At 46.8% G+C, this 14871-nt stretch overlaps 1 protein-coding gene across 2 annotated transcripts; it reads right to left on the bottom strand.

Annotated features, from left to right (window-relative positions):
* Window positions 1–373: 373 nt before the first annotated feature.
* On the bottom strand, window positions 374–13202 carry vegfd (vascular endothelial growth factor D). Of its 2 annotated transcripts, XR_011666648.1 has the most exons (7): window positions 11980–13201; window positions 4171–4420; window positions 3551–3741; window positions 2580–2713; window positions 2351–2469; window positions 964–1152; window positions 374–729 (listed from the first exon to the last, which is right to left on the bottom strand). XR_011666648.1 is itself a non-coding variant. In XM_071330781.1 (6 exons), exons 1-6 carry the CDS (start codon window positions 12079–12081, stop codon window positions 1016–1018), a joined length of 933 nt encoding a protein of 310 aa, XP_071186882.1. In that variant the 5' UTR covers window positions 12082–13202; the 3' UTR covers window positions 374–1015. The 2 variants fall into 2 exon arrangements, 1 of the variants encoding a protein (XP_071186882.1); XM_071330781.1 differs by having other exon boundaries at window positions 374–1152; window positions 11980–13202.
* Between the last annotated feature and the right edge of the window lie 1669 nt (window positions 13203–14871).

Raw genomic sequence — 14871 nt, forward strand, 5'->3', positions numbered from 1 at the left:
GAGCTGTCAGAATTTATGGCTAGCTTGACTACATTTGATGACAGCGGCGAGTGAGAATAACAAGTCATTGGCTGACAGCGCATCATCTGCTGCTGAACGACAGCGCTGCATCGGGAGGGTCGCGGAGTGATCTTCAAGAAAACTGCAGAAAAAAGATCCGGTAAACCGCGAAGCACACCGGCTTCTCCCTCTCACTCGCGCAGCTGCCGAACTGACACGGCTGCTAAGCAGAGAGCGCAATGAACAGAGGCCATTTGTACTTGGCCAAATCAATTCCAGTAATTAATGAAATAATGATAAATTTGCTCTAACACGTCGCGACCCACCATTAACAGGTCCGGTCGCGACCCATACTAAACAAGGTGAGAGAACGTTGAACAAAACTGTTAAAACTTTAATTATAAATATGAAGGATAGACACCAAAAGGACAAACTTCGATTATATTTACAAATGTTGGAAGCAATTGTTACAAAAATATCGTTCTTTAGCTTAAAATACATGTTCAGTGCATAGAAATACAAATAATTTACACATGTAAATAAAACATGTAAAGCGTTTAAAAAAAAAAAATTAACAGGGTCATTTATGTAGGTTAGAAAGATAAACTATTTTATTTGAAGTTAGATATATAAATAGCGATATAAATAAATTATGAACTTTTTCTCTGCTTCCAAACTTCAAAGCCAAGCAGATGTCAAAGGTTATATTCTTCTTAGTATCACTGGCATCTTTGGATCAAAAGAATGAAACGGTGTTATTACATGTGTTATAATATGGCTGTTCAACCGCGGTCTCTGAGGACACAAACATTTCTGATGTACATCAGGGACGGATTCATTCACACCTTGAACATCAGCTGAGTGGACTTTCTGGCCAAGTAATGGCATACATTTATCAATTAACTACTATCAAAACGATCAAACTAACGAGTCAAAAGGGGTGTGTCTCAAGTTGCACTCTACCTGCAAGAGGCATGGTTGAAGTGCTGTTTGTTGTTAGCACAGGCAGTGTGGTTCAGGTGACATGCAGGGTAGGATGGTCTGAGTCCTGGGTTAGGGTGGGCTGTGGGGACAGGTTAGTGTGGTCTGGGACACAGTCACACCTGTCAACATCTATGTCACAGTCCACCGTTCTCATATTGGGAGAGAAGTCTGGAACAAACAGAGAGAAAAACATAGGAATGACTTAATATTACTACAGGGACCAGACCAGGGAAAATGGAACGAGAACAAAACAAAACATGAGAATAACGACTTCCTACAGAGGCTATATAATATCCTGAATAACACCCTGATTTAGCATCCCCAGCGCATTACAATGGAATGGTCCCCAAAGTGCAAACACTGCCCAAACCCGGTGCTGCATACCAGCTAAATCTATTGCATCTACTGGGCTGGATAGTTGATATATCTACCAGTGGTAGACTAACCTGGTTGTTCAGTGGAGGGGTAGGATACAGTGGTAGACTAACCTGGTTGTTCAGTGGAGGGGTAGGATACAGTGGTAGACTAACCTGGTTGTTCAGTGGAGGGGTAGGACACAGTAGTACTAACCTGGTTGTTCAGTGGAGGGGAAGGACACAGTGGTAGACTAACCTGGTTGTTTAGTGGAGGGGAAGGACACAGTGGTAGACTAACCTGGTTGGTCAGTGGAGGGGTAGGACACAGTGGTAGACTAACCTGGTTGTTCAGTGGAGGGGTAGGATACAGTGGTAGACTAACCTGGTTGTTCAGTGGAGGGGTAGAACACAGTGGTAGACTAACCTGGTTGTTCAGTGGAGGGGAAGGATACAGTGGTAGACTAACCTGGTTGTTCAGTGGAGGGGTAGGACACAGTGGTAGACTAACCTGGTTGTTCAGTGGAGGGGTAGGACACAGTGGTAGACTAACCTGGTTGTTCAGTGGAGGGGAAGGATACAGTGGTAGACTAACCTGGTTGTTCAGTGGAGGGGTAGGACACAGTGGTAGACTAACCTGGTTGTTCAGTGGAGGGGTAGGACACAGTGGTAGACTAACCTGGTTGTTCAGTGGAGGGGTAGGACACAGTGGTAGACTAACCTGGTTGTTCAGTGGAGGGGTAGGACACAGTGGTAGACTAACCTGGTTGTTCAGTGGAGGGGTAGGACACAGTGGTAGACTAACCTGGTTGTTCAGTGGAGGGGTAGGACACAGTGGTAGACTAACCTGGTTGTTCAGTGGAGGGGAAGGACACAGTGGTACTAACCTGGTTGTTCAGTGGAGGGGTAGGACACAGTGGTAGACTAACCTGGTTGTTTAGTGGAGGGGAAGGACACAGTGGTAGACTAACCTGGTTGTTTAGTGGAGGGGTAGGACACAGTGGTAGACTAACCTGGTTGTTCAGTGGAGGGGTAGGACACACAACGGTCGGCCATGCAGTCCCAGATCAACCCACTGGCACACAGGCGCCTGGAGTCCTCTGATTTAGAGAGCTGACGCATCGGAGAGCACCTGCAGACAAACACACAGCCTGGTTAGTGCTATAAGGGTACGACTAGAGAGAGAGTGTGTGTGTGTGTTTATGTTAGTGTGTGTGTGTGTATCTGTATATCTGGACTCACCCGCTCCTCCTGTGAGAGCGTATATGGGCTTGCCGTCGGATCAGGGGTGGTTCCATACACTTACACTCTGTGTGATTGGCTACCTTTATCAACACCGGCTCAGGTCCGTATTTGAACGGTATCACACTCAGCAGCTGCAGGACGAAAAGTGTCAGAACACATTAGTCCGTTTCTGGAGTCAGCGATCCATTTTGTAGAGAGAGGTGTATTTTATTTGACTCATTGATGGCCCAATGATGTCATAGTGTACATTACGTAGTCTATACGTTCTGTATATATTCACATTCTCCAAAATCCTTGTAACTTAGGAGCACTTATCATAATCACAATTGTCTTAAAACATAAATCAGGGGTCCCCAACTACATCAGGGGTCCCCAACTATATCAGGGGTCCCCAACTACATCAGGGGTCCCCAACTATATCAGGGGTCCCCAACTATATCAGGGGTCCCCAACTATATCAGGGGTCCCCAACTATATCAGGGGTCCCCAACTACATCAGGGGTCCCCAACTACATCAGGGGTCCCCAACTACATCAGGGGTCCCCAACTATGGCCGCAGGACGATTTTTGTTGGAGCGGATGGTCGAGGGGCCGGAACATAATTACAATCATTTGTACACTGCAAACATCCAAAAAGAGGTTGTATTTGAAAATAGACAATTTCATACATTGATTACATTGAGACACGATTAAATATTAATTTTTTTATTAGTAGGAATACGTGGGAACAGATTTCCTAAATTAAACACATTTTAGCTGAATTCCTGGTGATTTTAAAAGGTATTTTTTAGACCAAAAACTAAAATCATATTTTTTAAAAGTATATTTATTTACTAACAACTTTGGGCCCGCGCACTGCCTGTTGCCGACCCCTGCCATAAATCATTGCCATTTATTAAGAATAATATTAATAATGCATTTTATTTGTAATACACTTTCTAACAGATATTTAAAGAGGAAATGCTCACTGTTTTATTAACATAGGCAGTACTTGTGTTTCTGCACGAGACACCCTCTTTGTTGCAGCATCCGTTACACCTGAAGACGGACACGCAGGGGGGCTTGAAGAACATGGAGGTCGTGGTGCCCAGTTCCTTTGCCACGTCTACACACGTCTCTCTGGGCATGCACTGGGTCTTCTGCCACTCATCGTCTATAGCTGATGATCACATACACACAACACCAACAGTTACACACAGAACAAAACTAATAGCCACTATAGAGACTTGCTTTGGGTACCGTCTGGGTACACTCACATTCTAACCTCAAAACATGCATTAGCAACCTGGAATTAATGTCTTGGCTTTTGCTTGGAGGGTTAACACAGTCTCGAGAAGACCCAGGGTTCAAACCAGTCTGTCTCATACTTTATGACTATCTCCAGGGAGAACATTAAATAATGCCCAGCCTTTAGCTCAGAGGTCTAACATATTCTTGTAGTACACAGTCGACGCAGATATTGAACCCACATACCTTTGAGTATCCCGAGGCTGTAGGAGCCAGCAGCATATCTCAACAAACAATACCAAAGCTTTAGCTTAGAGAGCCAACACAGTTTTGAGGAGACCCAGGTTTCGAACCCACATACCTTTGAGTATCTCCAGGCTGTAGGATGCTACAGCGTAGCGCGTGGAGCGGTGTGACCCAGATCCAGCGGAGGAGGAGGAGGAACGGGGGTTGGGCTGCTGAGAGGAAGAGGATGAGGGCGACGTCTCCAGGTGTTTGAGTTTCAGACGACACTTCCACAGCTTCCAGTCAGGGAAATCTGTCAGCATGAGCAGCTCGTCCAGACTGGAGGCCGAACGCACATCCCTCTCCCACTTCTCCTGGTTGATCACCTGCAGGGAGGAGAGGAGGAGGACACAAATCATTTAATGATATATGTTGTTTTAAAGACAGGATAGAAAATAAGCTCCAACACGCTGGTAAAGTGTTGAAAAACATTGTTAGTTGGTTTGTGAGAGTCAACAGTCTCACCACAAGAGGGCAGCACTCTTACATCCAAGTCAGGATAAACTGTAGATGCCATTGAGGCCGGCTTACAAGGACTGGACTGAGCTGATGATACATGCAAGTCAGTCTGATTCCTCACACTCACATCCACCTCTGACTGTGCTATTATTGCCCAAAGCCAGGTCCCACAGACCATTAACAGCTGTCCTGGGATTTAAGATTTAGACTATCATCATTTAGATCACAACAGATACAAAAACAATCAGTGCTTCTGTGTATTATAGTATTATAGCACTACATTACTATAGTACTACAGTATTATAGTACCACAGTATTGTAGTATTTAAGTACCACAGTATTATAGTACTATAGCACCTCGGTAGTATAGTACTACAATATTATAGTACTATGGTATTATAGTATTATAGTACTGCAGTATTATAGTGCCACAGTATTGTAGTATTATGGTACTACAGTATTATAGCACTACAGTAGTATAGTACTACAGTATTATAGTAATACAGTGTAATAGTATTATAGTACTACAGTTTTATAGTACTGCAGTATTGTAGTACTACGTGTGTAATCATTACTTCTTCTCATTCCCATGACTGTTTATAGCTGGGATGAGAGGATGCCCATTGTACCCCAAATGCACAGTAGATCCCCTGGCATCAGCCCATAGACAACATAACAGCTGGGAATGTGGAGTTGGCTGGGGTGGCATTAAGGGGTAGTGGGGGGCAGGAGTTCCCAGGGTCCACCTGTTGAGGAGCTTTAGGAGCTCTGAGAAGACAAGCTTCCTCCTTCCCATGGAGCAGAGGATGGAGGAGAGACACAGAACATCAGGAGACCTAGCTACTGTTTCCCACAGAGACAAGCTAACAACTGCTGCTGCACATGCTACTGCAGATAACAAGCAGGTAGGTCACTAACTAACTAATATACAGTACTACTGCAGATAACAAGCAGGTAGGTCACTAACTAACAAATATACAGTAGTACTGCAGATAACAAGCAGGTAGGTCACTAACTAACAAATATACAGTACTACTGCAGATAACAGGCAGGTAGATCAATAACTAACAAATATACAGTACTACTGCAGATAACAAGCAGGTAGATAACTAACTAACAAATATACAGTACTACTGCAGATAACAAGCAGGTAGATCACTAACTAACAAATATACAGTACTACTGCAGATAACAAGCAGGTAGGTCACTAACTAACAAATATACAGTACTTCTGCATTTAACAAGCAGGTAGGTCACAAGCTAACTAATATACTGTGTTACTGCAGATAACAAGCAGGTAGGTCACTAACTAACAAATACACAGTACTACTGCATATAACAAGCAGGTAGATCACTAACAAATATACAGTACTACTGCATATAACATGCAGGTAGATCACTAACAAATATACAGTACTACTGCATATAACATGCAGGTAGATCACTAACAAATATACAGTACTACTGCATATAACAAGCAGGTAGATCACTAACAAATATACAGTACTACTGCATATAACAAGCAGGTAGATCACTAACAAATATACAGTACTACTGCATATAACAAGCAGGTAGATCACTAACAAATATACAGTACTACTGCATATAACAAGCAGGTAGATCACTAACAAATATACAGTACTACTGCATATAACAAGCAGGTAGATCACTAACAAATATACAGTACTACTGCATATAACAAGCAGGTAGATCACTAACAAATATACAGTACTACTGCATATAACAAGCAGGTAGATCACTAACAAATATACAGTACTACTGCATATAACAAGCAGGTAGATCACTAACAAATATACAGTACTACTGCATATAACAAGCAGGTAGATCACTAACAAATATACAGTACTACTGCATATAACAAGCAGGTAGATCACTAACAAATATACAGTACTACTGCATATAACAAGCAGGTAGATCACTAACACATATACAGTACTGCTGCAAATAACAAGCAGGTAGGTCACAAACTAACAAATATACAGTAGTACTGCAGATAACAAGCAGGTAGGTCACAAACTAACAAATATACAGTAGTACTGCAGATAACAAGCAGGTAGGTCACAAACTAACTAATATACAGTACTACTGCAGATAATAAGCAGGTAGGTCACAAACTAACTAATATACAGTAGTACTGCAGATAACAAGCAGGTAGATCACAAACTAACTAATATACAGTACTACTGCAGATAACAAGCAGGTAGATCACAAACTAACAAATATACAGTACTACTGCAGATAACAAGCAGGTAGGTCACAAACTAACTAATATACTGTGTTACTGCAGATAACAAGCAGGTAGGTCACAAACTAACTAATATACTGTGTTACTGCAGATAACAAGCAGGTAGGAAAATCAGACCACAATAATTCAGAAACTTGTGTGGTCTCTCTCAGTGCCCTACAGGCCAACATGGAGAATGGGAACAGTCACGTGTACAACTCCAAACACATTGGAGGAAACCCCTCTGAGTCTGGTATTACAGCTGACCAGTCCTATGGAGCTGTGGCTTCTTCCCTGCCTCCACTTATATTGTTCAAATCATATCTTAATTCACCCTCTGCACACTATTACCCAAAAAACTAAGACATTACATTATGACTGTGTTGGTGTAATGTAAATATAACAACGAAATGTTGCAATTTAAATGGTCTATTGTTGCCAATTGTAAAAGTTCAAAATCATAATAACCTTTTAAACATTTACAATATAAAAAGGGTGCGGTCGGATTTGTTGAGAAAGACGAATAGCGAGGGAATAAGGGACTTCCATTCATTTATGAGACGGGAAGGGAAACCCACAGAACAGATGGACAGTTTAATAAACAACGGAGAGGAGAGGAGAGGAGAGGAGAGGAGGGAGAGGAGAGGAGAGGAGAGGAGAGGAGAGGAGAGGAGAGGAGAGGAGAGGAGAGGAGAGGAGAGGAGAGGAGAGGAGAGGAGAGGAGAGGAGAGGAGAGGAGAGGAGAGGAGAGGAGAGGAGAGGAGAGGAGAGGAGAGGAGAGGCCGGGTCAGAGGCAGAGAAAAGGACTGTTATGCAATATAAAACTTGCCAAACAGAAACGGTTTGCTTTAATTTCTTCCAGTCGTCGTAACGACATGAGCCGCCACTGATCTGTTCAATATGTGAGGATTGTGACGTTAGCGTGTAGCTGGCTGCTTCCTCTATGTGAGGATTGTGACGTTAGTGTGTAGCTGGCTGCTTCCTCTATGTGAGGATTGTGACGTTAGTGTGTAGCTGGCTGCTTCCTCTATGTGAGGATTGTGACGTTAGGGTGTAGCTGGCTGCTTCCTCTATGTGAGGATTGTGACGTTAGGGTGTAGCTGGCTGCTTCCTCTATGTGAGGATTGTGACGTTAGGGTGTAGCTGGCTGCTTCCTCTATGTGAGGATTGTGACGTTAGGGTGTAGCTGGCTGCTTCCTCTATGTGAGGATTGTGACGTTAGGGTGTAGCTGGCTGCTTCCTCTATGTGAGGATTGTGACGTTAGGGTGTAGCTGGCTGCTTCCTCTATGTGAGGATTGTGACGTTAGGGTGTAGCTGGCTGCTTCCTCTATGTGAGGATTGTGACGTTAGGGTGTAGCTGGCTGCTTCCTCTATGTGAGGATTGAGACGTTAGGGTGTAGCTGGCTGCTTCCTCTATGTGAGGATTGTGACGTTAGGGTGTAGCTGGCTGCTTCCTCTATGTGAGGATTGTGACATTAGGGTGTAGCTGGCTGCTTCCTCTATGTGAGGATTGTGACGTTAGTGTGTAGCTGGCTGCTTCCTCTATATGAGGATTGAGACGTTAGGGTGTAGCTGGCTGCTTCCTCTATGTGAGGATTGTGACATTAGGGTGTAGCTGGCTGCTTCCTCTATGTGAGGATTGAGACGTTAGGGTGTAGCTGGCTGTTTCCTCTATGTGAGGATTGAGACGTTAGGGTGTAGCTGGCTGTTTCCGCTATGTGAGGATTGAGACGTTAGGGTGTAGCTGGCTGCTTCCTCTATGTGAGGATTGTGACATTAGGGTGTAGCTGGCTGCTTCCTCTATGTGAGGATTGAGATGTTAGGGTGTAGCTGGCTGCTTCCTCTATGTGAGGATTGTGACGTTAGGGTGTAGCTGGCTGCTTCCTCTATGTGAGGATTGAGACGTTAGTGTGTAGCTGGCTGCTTCCTCTATGTGAGGATTGTGACATTAGGGTGTAGCTGGCTGCTTCCTCTATGTGAGGATTGAGACGTTAGGGTGTAGCTGGCTGCTTCCTCTATGTGAGGATTGTGACATTAGGGTGTAGCTGGCTGCTTCCTCTATGTGAGGATTGAGACGTTAGGGTGTAGCTGGCTGCTTCCTCTATGTGAGGATTGTGACGTTAGGGTGTAGCTGGCTGCTTCCTCTATGTGAGGATTGTGACGTTAGGGTGTAGCTGGCTGCTTCCTCTATGTGAGGATTGTGACGTTAGGGTGTAGCTGGCTGCTTCCTCTATGTGAGGATTGTGACGTTAGGGTGTAGCTGGCTGCTTCCTCTATGTGAGGATTGTGACGTTAGGGTGTAGCTGGCTGCTTCCTCTATGTGAGGATTGTGACGTTAGGGTGTAGCTGGCTGCTTCCTCTATGTGAGGATTGTGACGTTAGGGTGTAGCTGGCTGCTTCCTCTATGTGAGGATTGTGACGTTAGGGTGTAGCTGGCTGCTTCCTCTATGTGAGGATTGTGACGTTAGGGTGTAGCTGGCTGCTTCCTCTATGTGAGGATTGTGACGTTAGGGTGTAGCTGGCTGCTTCCTCTATGTGAGGATTGTGACGTTAGGGTGTAGCTGGCTGCTTCCTCTATGTGAGGATTGAGACGTTAGGGTGTAGCTGGCTGCTTCCTCTATGTGAGGATTGTGACGTTAGGGTGTAGCTGGCTGCTTCCTCTATGTGAGGATTGTGACATTAGGGTGTAGCTGGCTGCTTCCTCTATGTGAGGATTGTGACGTTAGTGTGTAGCTGGCTGCTTCCTCTATATGAGGATTGAGACGTTAGGGTGTAGCTGGCTGCTTCCTCTATGTGAGGATTGTGACATTAGGGTGTAGCTGGCTGCTTCCTCTATGTGAGGATTGAGACGTTAGGGTGTAGCTGGCTGTTTCCTCTATGTGAGGATTGAGACGTTAGGGTGTAGCTGGCTGTTTCCGCTATGTGAGGATTGAGACGTTAGGGTGTAGCTGGCTGCTTCCTCTATGTGAGGATTGTGACATTAGGGTGTAGCTGGCTGCTTCCTCTATGTGAGGATTGAGATGTTAGGGTGTAGCTGGCTGCTTCCTCTATGTGAGGATTGTGACGTTAGGGTGTAGCTGGCTGCTTCCTCTATGTGAGGATTGAGACGTTAGTGTGTAGCTGGCTGCTTCCTCTATGTGAGGATTGTGACATTAGGGTGTAGCTGGCTGCTTCCTCTATGTGAGGATTGAGACGTTAGGGTGTAGCTGGCTGCTTCCTCTATGTGAGGATTGTGACATTAGGGTGTAGCTGGCTGCTTCCTCTATGTGAGGATTGAGACGTTAGGGTGTAGCTGGCTGCTTCCTCTATGTGAGGATTGAGACGTTAGGGTGTAGCTGGCTGCTTCCTCTATGTGAGGATTGTGACGTTAGGGTGTAGCTGGCTGCTTCCTCTATGTGAGGATTGTGACGTTAGGGTGTAGCTGGCTGCTTCCTCTATGTGAGGATTGTGACGTTAGGGTGTAGCTGGCTGCTTCCTCTATGTGAGGATTGTGACGTTAGGGTGTAGCTGGCTGCTTCCTCTATGTGAGGATTGTGACGTTAGGGTGTAGCTGGCTGCTTCCTCTATGTGAGGATTGAGACGTTAGGGTGTAGCTGGCTGCTTCCTCTATGTGAGGATTGTGACGTTAGGGTGTAGCTGGCTGCTTCCTCTATGTGAGGATTGTGACGTTAGGGTGTAGCTGGCTGCTTCCTCTATGTGACGATTGTGACGTTAGGGTGTAGCTGGCTGCTTCCTCTATGTGAGGATTGAGACGTTAGGGTGTAGCTGGCTGCTTCCTCTATGTGAGGATTGTGACGTTAGGGTGTAGCTGGCTGCTTCCTCTATGTGAGGATTGTGACGTTAGGGTGTAGCTGGCTGCTTCCTCTATGTGAGGATTGAGACGTTATGGTGTAGCTGGCTGCTTCCTCTATGTGACGATTGTGACGTTAGGGTGTAGCTGGCTGCTTCCTCTATGTGAGGATTGTGATGTTAGGGTGTAGCTGGCTGCTTCCTCTATGTGAGGATTGTGACGTTAGGGTGTAGCTGGCTGCTTCCTCTATGTGAGGATTGTGACGTTAGGGTGTAGCTGGCTGCTTCCTCTATGTGAGGATTGAGACGTTAGGGTGTAGCTGGCTGCTTCCTCTATGTGAGGATTGTGACGTTAGGGTGTAGCTGGCTGCTTCCTCTATGTGAGGATTGTAACGTTAGGGTGTAGCTGGCTGCTTCCTCTATGTGAGGATTGAGACGTTAGGGTGTAGCTGGCTGCTTCCTCTATGTGAGGATTGTAACGTTAGGGTGTAGCTGGCTGCTTCCTCTATGTGAGGATTGTGACGTTAGGGTGTAGCTGGCTGCTTCCTCTATGTGAGGATTGTGACGTTAGGGTGTAGCTGGCTGCTTCCTCTTAAACCAGACAGACAAGGAGTTTTCTTTTCCCTCTTCTGCAATTTAGACCCGGGGGAAAGCAGGGCCCAATGGGAGATATCGGGAGATTGAGTGAGGGGGGAGAGAGACAGACAGCGAACAAGAGAGAAAGTGAGTGAGGGGGGAGAGAGACAGACAGCGAACAAGAGAGAGGAGAGAGCGAAGAAGAGAAAGAGAAAGAAGTGATTGATAATTTTGGAAGTTCAAACGCTCCTCTCTCCAGGTCAGTGAGATCTTGTTACCGGTGACGCATGCATTTGCACTTCCAATACATATGCACCGTTTACATAAGAGGCACACACACTTCATGGACAGCTCACAGGTGGTGTGTGTGTGGTTTCTCTACGCCCCCTGCCAACTGGTCAGCGCTAGTTTTATTAGCTCACATGGTGAGTTGTAAGGAGAGTTGATTCGGTTCTTTGGAACACAAAAATGGACTCAAACTCGGTGTCTCCAGTGGGAGACACGTGTCTGCATTTCATGACATACTGGTCATTAATAAATAGCCTCTTGATGATGGTGATGACTCGTGCATTGAATCCACAGAATGAGAGCCTGAGCAGAACATGAGTTGCAGATGAAACAGTGCCTGGTCTGGACATTGAATCCACAGAATGAGAGCCTGAGCAGAACATGAGTTGCAGATGAAACAGTGCCTGGTCTGGACATTGAATCCACAGAATGAGAGCCTGAGCAGAACATGAGTTGCAGATGAAACAGTGCCTGGTCTGGACATTGAAGCCATACAGAAATTAAGTACATAGACACTGGACACTTACCCTGAGAGAGCTGGGATCATCCTGAACCTTTTCTGCCATTCCCAAGTTCACCAACACCAACACCAGCATCATTCCAACACTGGCATCAAGCATACTCTGCATCTTCTGGTTCAATGCTGTATCTCAATCTCTCTTGTGTTCAAAGTTCTCCTTCTGTCTCTGTACGGTCAATCCTTCAGTCTCTGGACAGAAGTTCTATAACAGAGAGCCGTTTCTCTAATGGGTAATCCGCTGTAACAGAGAGATGTTTCTGTATTGGGTAATCCTCTATAATAGAGAGCAGAGCCAGAGGAAGGAGTCTCCTCACTACAGACCAGCCCCTCTCAGACCGGCGCTGACTCCTCAGACCACACACAAGCTCCTGTCACGGTCCCTGTGGTTACAGACACCTCTCTCCCTCTCCGTCTGGTCACAGACACCTCTCCCTCTCTCTCCCCGGTCACAGACACCTCTCTCCCTCTCCGTCTGGTCACAGACACCTCTCCCTCTCTTCCCCCCAGTCACAGACACCTCTCCCTCTCTCCCCCCGGTCACAGACACCTCTCTCTTTCTCCGTCTGGTCACAGACACACCTCTCTCTCTCTCCCCCCAACTACACACAGCAAGGACACTTAAAGTTTCACTCAGTCACTTGAGACTGCCTCAAGGACTCTCAAGACTGTCTCTCTATTGGTCCAACTACAAGCAAGGACTCTTAAGACTGTCTCTCTTTCTTTTGCCTGTCTTGACTATCCCCTCTTCTCCCCAGTTAGTCCAGACCTCTTCAGATCTCATTATCCACTGTGTCTCAGCCTCTGCGTTGAAGGGCCTGCTTGTCACATCGAGCGAGCATGGCCCCGCACTTAGTTCCTGTCCTTCAGGGTTGAGAGGGCTGTCTGTCTGTCTCTCTGTCCCCACCTTGTCTCCCTGGCTCTGTCTGTCCCCGCCTTGTCTCCCTGGCTCTGTCTGTCTGTCTCTCTGTCCCTACCTTTGCTACCTGGCTCTGTCCGTCTGTCTCTGTCCCTGCCTTGTCTCCCTGGGTCTGTCTGTCTCTCTGTCCATACCTTTGCTGCCTGGCTCTGTCCGTCTGTCTCTGCCTTGTCTCCCTGGGTCTGTCTGTCTGTCTGATGTTGCCTTGCTCTGTCTGTCTGTAAGTCTGTTCTGTCTGCCCCTGCCTTGGCTGTTAAATCCAATGCCACTGTATTTCCACAGAGTTCAGCTTATCTGGAGCAGCATGAACATGTGTTTTAAATGTGATCCAGACCTCAGCTACGCAGCATGGATACATGGGCCAGGGAGGGACGCTCCCACTCTCCACCCCACCCCTTTCCCATCCCAGCCAAAACTCACTTCCCACAGGGAACAGACTTCATCTCAACGTCTAATTACGAGGAAACAACATTGATTCAACCAGTGTGTGCCCAGGGGTTTGATTGTCTGTGGAGGGAGGGATGGAGGAGGGAGAAACAGGCGATGTGATAGAGGGAGGAGGGATGGAGGAGGGAGAAACAGGAGATGTGATAGAGAGGGAGGAGGGAGAGGAGAAACAGGAGATGTGATAGAGGGAGGAGGGATGGAGGGAGAGGAGAAACAGGAGATGTGATAGAGAGGGAGGAGGGATAGGAGAAACAGGAGATGTGATAGAGAGGGAGGAGGGATGGAGGGAGAGGAGAAACAGGAGATGTGATAGAGAGGGAGGATGGATGGAGGGAGAAACAGGCGATGTGATAGAGAGGGAGGAGGGTTGGAGGAGGGAGGATGGATGGAGGAGGGAGAAACAGGCGATGTGATAGAGAGGGAGGAGGGATGGAGGGAGAGGAGAAACAGGACATGTGATAGAGAGGGAGGAGGGATGGAGGGAGAGGAGAAACAGGACATGTGATAGAGAGGGAGGAGGGATGGAGGAGGGAGAAACAGGCGATGTGATAGAGAGGGGGGAGGGTTGGAGGAGGGAGAAACAGGAGATGTGATAGAGATGGAGGAGGGATGGAGGGAGAGGAGAAACAGGAGATGTGATAGAGAGGGAGGATGGATGGAGGGAGAGGAGAAACAGGAGATGTGATAGAGAGGGAGGATGGATGGAGGGAGAAACAGGAGATGTGATAGAGAGGGAGGATGGATGGAGGGGAGAAACAGGAGATGTGATAGAGAGGGAGGATGGATGGAGGGAGAGGAGAAACAGGAGATGTGATAGAGAGGGGGGAGGGTTGGAGGAGGGAGAAACAGGAGATGTAATAGAGATGGAGGAGGGATGGAGGGAGAGGAGAAACAGGAGATGTGATAGAGGGAGGAGGGATGGAGGGAGAAACAGGAGATGTGATAGAGAGGGAGGAGGGATGGAGGGAGAGGAGAAACAGGAGATGTGATAGAGGGAGGAGGGATGGAGGGAGAGGAGAAACAGGAGATGTGATAGAGAGGGAGGAGGGATGGAGGGAGAGGAGAAACAGGAGATGTAATAGAGATGGAGGAGGGATGGAGGGAGAGGAGAAACAGGAGATGTGATAGAGGGAGGAGGGATGGAGGGAGAGGAGAAACAGGAGATGTGATAGAGAGGGAGGAGGGATGGAGGGAGAGGAGAAACAGGAGATGTGATAGAGGGAGGAGGGATGGAGGGAGAGGAGAAACAGGAGATGTGATAGAGAGGGAGGAGGGATGGAGGGAGAGGAGAAACAGGCGATGTGATAGAGAGGGAGGAGGGAGAAACAGGAGATGTGATAGAGAGGGAGGAGGGAGAAACAGGAGATGTGATAGAGGAGGGAGGAGGGGAGACCCGCTGTTTCGCAGCCTGAGACGTCATTCTGCCAGATGCAAATGGCCTTGAAATGTGAGACGTGGTTGGTCCTTCCTGTAAAGGATAGTCCCATCTCTTCTGAGGTCTGTCTAAAGACATAATGACTGGAACTAATCAGTGGT

Source organism: Salvelinus alpinus, chromosome 10, assembly GCF_045679555.1.
Source record: "Salvelinus alpinus chromosome 10, SLU_Salpinus.1, whole genome shotgun sequence".
NCBI classification, from domain to species: domain Eukaryota; kingdom Metazoa; phylum Chordata; class Actinopteri; order Salmoniformes; family Salmonidae; genus Salvelinus; species Salvelinus alpinus.